Source organism: Haliotis cracherodii, unplaced genomic scaffold (genome assembly GCF_022045235.1).
Source record: "Haliotis cracherodii isolate W230 unplaced genomic scaffold, xgHalCrac1.p SCAF_11, whole genome shotgun sequence".
In the NCBI taxonomy this organism is placed as follows: domain Eukaryota; kingdom Metazoa; phylum Mollusca; class Gastropoda; order Lepetellida; family Haliotidae; genus Haliotis; species Haliotis cracherodii.
This window is the reverse complement of record NW_027266266.1, coordinates 22,729,072-22,735,587: the sequence shown is the minus strand read 5'-3', so window position 1 is coordinate 22,735,587 and position 6,516 is coordinate 22,729,072. Positions and strand designations below refer to the sequence as shown.

At 42.6% G+C, this 6,516-nt stretch overlaps 1 protein-coding gene across 1 annotated transcript; it reads left to right on the top strand.

The window, feature by feature from the left end:
• The first annotated feature begins 1,061 nt into the window (after positions 1 to 1,061).
• Positions 1,062 to 1,873, top strand: LOC139454947 (uncharacterized). Its single transcript, XM_071236544.1, has 2 exons — positions 1,062 to 1,380; positions 1,857 to 1,873. Exons 1-2 carry the CDS (start codon positions 1,062 to 1,064, stop codon positions 1,871 to 1,873), a joined length of 336 nt encoding a protein of 111 aa, XP_071092645.1.
• The last annotated feature ends 4,643 nt before the right edge of the window (positions 1,874 to 6,516 follow it).

Here is a 6,516-nt window from a genome sequence, read left to right as displayed (position 1 = left end):
CAAATAAATTACCGACTGTATGTTTGTGAATGATGTATGAATTAAATAAACGATGAATAATATTGCTAATTATTATGAACAGTGGGAGAAATAGGTATTTTGCTGTCGAAACCCTTAATAAATATCATAGTCGATAAAATATTATTTGTAATGACTGTGCATAAACTAAAAAAAAAAGACTGGCTAAGAAATGACGTACACATGTTTTACGCATCAAATACAGCCATTTAACGTCACGAGAGGCACGTGACCCCTGGGGCATTTTGGGACGGGCAATGTGGAGGCGTGATTAAGTGATTACGAATGTTAAGAGGGGATATAAGTAAGCCCGATCGATCCGAAATCGATACCGCTCTCACTCTTCTGCCGTTCCAGTCAACTTGATCACAGGTAAGTTTTAAATGCTAAATTCATCTCCGGTAATTACTATCATTACGTGACATAATATTAGTTTAGATTTTGATTTAATTAATTCAATATGACATTTGCATGTCTCAAGCAACCGCTAAGTCAACAGCAAAAGTTCTGTACGTCCTCGTTGAAACTGAAGCGGAACAAATCCTCGATTATCCAGTGAATTTTAGGTGAAGTGAAATGGGGTTTAGTGAGTAAGTGAGTGAGTATGGTATTACGCCGCTTTTAGCAATATTCCAGCAATATCACGGCGGGGGACACCAGCAATGGAAATGGGGTTTAACGTCGCGTCCAAGATTATTGCACTCACATAGCGACGTTCATATACGTGTGTGTGTCTGCTTGTACTTTTCCGGATTAATGCCGATTTTATAGTCCTATATACCCCACTCAGACACAGTATACTGCCTCCTAGCCGACAAGTCCTTGTTTTAGCCCCTTAATGCCGAGCGGTAGATTTGGTCACAAGCAAGCAATGCTTGTCGTAAAAGGCGATTACGCTTGTAGTAAGAGGCGACTAACGGGAATTGGTTGTTGCATGTCTTTCGAAGAATTCTTTACCGTTTTGTAACCGAATATTGGGTCTGATAGATGATTAAGAAATAACCATGAAACTTCATTTTGTCATTCAGATCACATCATTAAAAATGATGAAGGCTATCGCCCTTGTTCTCTGTCTGGCTGTCGCCGCCCTCGCTGAGCCTGTGAGCTACGGCAAGTACGCCAAAGGTGCCATCGGCTACCCCCACGGTAGTACGTACGGCTACGGAATGCTGGGAGGACTGTACGGAGGGCTGGGACATTACGGGGGTATCTATGGCGGGCAGTACGGACTGATGGGAGGTCTGCACGGAGGAGGACTTGGCAGCTATGGTGGTCTATACGGCATGAGTCCCTTCATGGGTGGCTACTACGGAGGACTTGGAACCGGTCTTGGACTCGGAACCGGTCTTGGACTCGGAAAAGGTATGTATCGTCTTATTATTCCTTGAAAACGCCGTAGTATCGTTATGTGTTGAAGCCAATAGATTGTTTAGGAATTTTAAGCGCATTGTCGATCAATGATAAAACAGCAGGAAACATTAATGACATCACTTGTATTACTTTTACAATATACTGGCAACTATCATGAGATAAATACCGATCCACTGTACACGTACATTATGAATAAGAACTATTCAAAAATAATATAGTCTATTATCATTCTTATGAGTTCTCATGAGAAATCAACGTTGGTTTGCCCAAAAGATTGACATGTTACATTGGTTAAAACACATAAGACTTACTTTCACACAAGATGTGTTTCTACAATACGAAGTATAACAAATAGACCAATGTCAGAAACCTGTTTGATATTTTACGTGTGATAAGTGTACGTCTCTGGGGGTAACTAACTGTATCCAATGCACCTCTGTATTCATGATGGATATTTTGTCTTTCAGGCTATGGCTACTATTGAAGATCAAAATGACTTCACTCTCATCGATATTCATATCTATTTATTGTACCAATCATCATATGTGCCAAATAAACATGTAATAAATAAACTATGTACATAACCTGTGTTTTTCTTGCCATATGATCCCGCTTGTAGGATACTTCTCGTATTGAGAATATAGCTGAATGACAAATGAGAGACTCAATTTGTAGAAACAGTGAGTGAGTGAGTTGGGGATAACGCCGCTTTTAACAGTATTCCAGTTATATCACGGCGTGTCAGTTTAATGTGGGAGGAAAGCCCGAAGTGATGCAGGTCTCGTTTACTATTTCGGTGAAACCCACGAGCACGGGTATGGTGCTGACAAACCTAGAAACATAATCGGGGCGAACCAGGATTCGAACCCACAATCATAGGTTTCTGGCGTGCCCAAGGGACGCAACTCTGCACAGCGAATCGCGGCGCCTTAGACGACTTGACCACCCGTGCCCCCTTGTAGAAACAGTTATGTGTGTAGTTTCATACCACTGTCCGTGTAAGTCAAGCTATACCCAGAGTCGATAATGAAACCGAGGTGTGTAGGGTATCAAACATGAACAAATGCCAATAAGCGTTAAAAGGTCTGAGAACCTTGACGATACAGGTTTGAATAGGTGTTCAGCAACCCACGCTTGCCGTAACAGGCGGCTCACGGAATCGGTTGGTCAGACTCGCTGACTTGGTTTAATGCATGTCATCGTTTCCCAATTGCGTGGATCGATGCTGATGATGTCAATCACTGGACTGCCTGGTCCAGACTTGATTATTTGCAGACCGCCGTCAAGAAGCTGGAACATTGCTGAGTGGGACGTTAAACAACACACAAATAGTAGGTCTGAGCATGTTGACAATGTGATTAACAGTTGATGAACATGCTGTTTATGTCACACTGAATGGATGTTTGTTATGAAACTGGAAAACTGGAGTGCAATGAAAAGTGCAGGATTGAAGGTGATGGAAAACGCTACGCAATACACACGCCTGAACGCAACCAGTGGTTTAGTCCATGCCCGTGCAACGAGCAATACATGACAAGTAACAGTCAATGTGGGTTTTAAAATGGTTCATTCTGTCTGAGCTGCACGCTAGGAAGTGCAGGTTAGTGAGCGATAAGTTACTAAGCCCAATGTGTCTTTTGAAGCAAACGTTCTAGTGTGTCTTCGTGACAGTCATTTTCCAATGAATAGTTTCTTGGCATCTGAGACCCGTGAAGATCCGGGGTAGAATAGGTCTTCAGCAACCCATGCTTGCCGTTAAAAAGCAACAATTATGCTTGTCGTAAGAGGCGACTGACGGGATCGGCTGGTCAGGTTCGCTGGCTTGGTTGATGAATGTCATCGATCCCAATTGCGTGGATCGATGCTCATGATTTTAATCACTGGATTGTCTGGTCCAGACTCGATTGTTTACAGACCGACGTCATATAGCTGGAATATTGCTGAATGCGGCGTTAAACAACAAACCAACCTACTAACTTGGCATCTCAAGCCTCCACTGGTCTTCTTGGCACTCTTCTGCCTCCAGGGTGTCATCGTGACAGCCATTTGCCAATGGATATTGTCGTAACTGGGTTATGGCGTCAAGGGGCCCTACCTACAGTTTCCTAAAGTGTTCTCGTTCCGCACCACCATGGAAAATGGAAGCCATAACTCTACAACTCGCCTGGTCTGCCTAGTGTCATTTAAGTCAAGGAGTTCGTGGTCTATCGCCCTTACTCCGAACTGTATCCATAAGCATTCATGTACCGGTCCACACACACAAGAAATTAACACAACACCAGGTTTATGCTCACATACTTTTACTAAGGCTGCAGTCCTTTGCTCAAATACAACTTCTAATCAAGACAGGATAGGCTCGTTACAGAGTGGGAAAACGGTCGTTGGGCCTCAGTAAACTGGAAAGGACGCCTAATTTTGTCTACATCATCTTAAAGTGTTCGGGCCTGTTCTGTCTTTGTCACATGACCTCATAAATCCTTTTTATTAGTTAAGACAATATCAGACTATGAACTTCTTTTGTGTCGTGATCGGAAAACTACCAGAACCTACAAACCGATTAAGATATCTATTGATTAAAAGGTGACAACATCACCAACACCATCCTGAAAATATCCTGTAAATGTCATTGCTCTACTGATTTCCTGCCTGTTTGCGCCCTCGTGTTAAAGCTATAACCATCAATTTGAACGTTGACTTTGTTATTATTTATATTAGGTTTGGGGGATGCATTTGTACCATACAGCATCCTCCGCCTGTGGACAAGAGGCGTCCCCAGCTCACATGGAGTGAACACGTGCACTAACTCTGGTCTGATTTATTAACATACAACTCCCACAGACACAATAGAAACAAAACAGGATCTATGATTCGACATATGAAATGGTAACCAATTTAATAATGATTAGTTATACCCGGAAACAGTGAATATGCTAATAGTAAAAATGTACTTAGGTGCTAAAGAAGAAGAGAAATGATCCTATGTTACTTCGTATTACAACAAAGCATACATGTCACGGTATATTATTCAAGTACAATATATAATTAAATAGTAATGATTAATAAATTTCACTGCACATGGCCATAAAATGGCACCACAATTCACAAAAAGTTCACATGTCGCTGGTCCCAATTGAATCCACTGGCTCCTTTCTTGGTTCGAAAAGTGAATTTCTTATTGGTACGGTCTTTGTACTGAACGTTGTCCAATGTGTTTGTGGCCGTTACAGAAAAGTTATTGTCTGAATACACGGCCTGTTCGCATCACACAACATGGTTCTCGCCTGGGGCGTCGAAGCGAGAGGTGGACTGTTCAGCAGATTGCGAGATTGTTGACCGGTCACTGTCTGAAAATGTAGTCACACCTAGTATGTGGGGGTGAGCGCACCTGGAGATGTAGAGTTCAGTAGTGCTGACATATAATGATACCCCCTGTCGCTTGCGGACTGTTCAGCGACAGAGGTGATAGGACAGTGTGTGCGATCGACAGCAAGCGTGAAGCCAGTAGCCAGATTACTGATTTGGCGTGGACAGACGACAGCGGGGAAGTGCTTGACTCTCAGCCCAACAGAATCGGTACGACCATCATCTACAACATTTGAAAAGGCTTTTAACCAACGATCAACATGTTCTTAGTACAATTGCAAACATAGACAATATTAATACACAATGTTTTTACACCTTCAGCTCAGACTTCTGCCTGTAAAAATAATACTATTGAAACAGTAATAGTATTCTGGGACATAAATATAGCATAATGACGGCGTGAGTCGAATATCTGGACTACTTATTACAGATTCACCTCTGTCCACAAGGATGAGATTCAAATGACATTAACAAGTAAAAGTCATGGGTTGCTTCTACAGTACAGTCGTACACAAGATTATGAAGTACTAACTTACAACATTCAGTAAATGCTTTGTAGTTGATAACGAAATCATGAACAACATGCCTCCACGGTGTGTTCGGTAGAATCAATAGCTATTAAACATGTTCCTGGCATTTCAAGCACCCTGGGTCAAGGGTGTCTTTGTGACTGAATTGCAATTGAATATCTTTGCAGTCATTGCATCCAGAAGTCTACGAGACTGTCCTCTTTCAACTGTGCGTCTTCGTGACAGTCATTTTTCCACTGAACATTTTCTTGGCATTGGAGGCCTCCAGATGACTTCTTGGCACTCTTCTGCATCGAGGGTGTCTTCGTGACAATCATTTCCCACTGAATATCCTCTTGGCATTTGAAGTCTTAGGGATCTTCTTGATACTCCTCTGCCTCCAGGGAGTCTTCGTTACAAGCAATTGCCCCTGCATATCTTCTTGGCATTTGAAGAAGTCAATTGACACTGAATATCTTCTTGGCATTTAAAGCCTCCAGGGGACTTCTTGGTACTCTTCTGACTCAAGGGTGTCTTCGTGACATTCGATTGACACTGAATATCTTCTTGGCATTTAAATCCTAGAGGTATCATGTTGGCAATGTACTGCCTCAAGGGTGTCTTTGTGACAAGCAATTACCGCGGAACATCTTCTTCGCATTGGAAGCATCCAGAGGTCTTCTTGGCGCTCTTCTGCCTCCTCCAGGGAGTCTTCGTGACATTCAATTGCCACTGAATATATTCTTGGATATCCAGGGCACTCTTCTACCTCCATGGTGTCCCTTCAGGGTGTCTTCGCGACAGTCAATTGACACTGAATAGCTTCTTGGCATTTGAAGCATAGAGGGATCCTCTTTGCAATCTTGTCCCTTCAGGGTGTCTTTGTGACAATCAATTGTCATTGAATATCTCCTTGACATTTGAAGCCTCCAGAGGTTCGTAACTGTTTTGCCACTGAACATCTTTCCAATCAGTGCATCCAGAAATCTACTTGCCTGTCCTCTTTCAACTGTGCGTCTTTATGACATCCATTTGCCACAAAACATGCTCTAGGCATTGGAAGTCTCCAAAGGTTTTCTTGGCACTCTTCTGCCTACAGGGTGTCTTCGTAACAATCATTTCCCACTGAATATCTTCTTGGCATTTGAAGTCTTAGGGATCTTCTTGATACTCCTCTGCCTCCAGGGAGTCTTCATTACAAGCAATTGCCCCTGCATATCTTCTTGGCATTTGAAGAATCCAGAAGTCGTGTTGG

Excerpts from the sequence above, each read along its gene's own strand:
- LOC139454947 (XM_071236544.1), top strand. The coding sequence starts at position 1,062 with ATGATGAAGGCTATCGCCCTTGTTCTCTGTCTGGCTGTCGCCGCCCTC.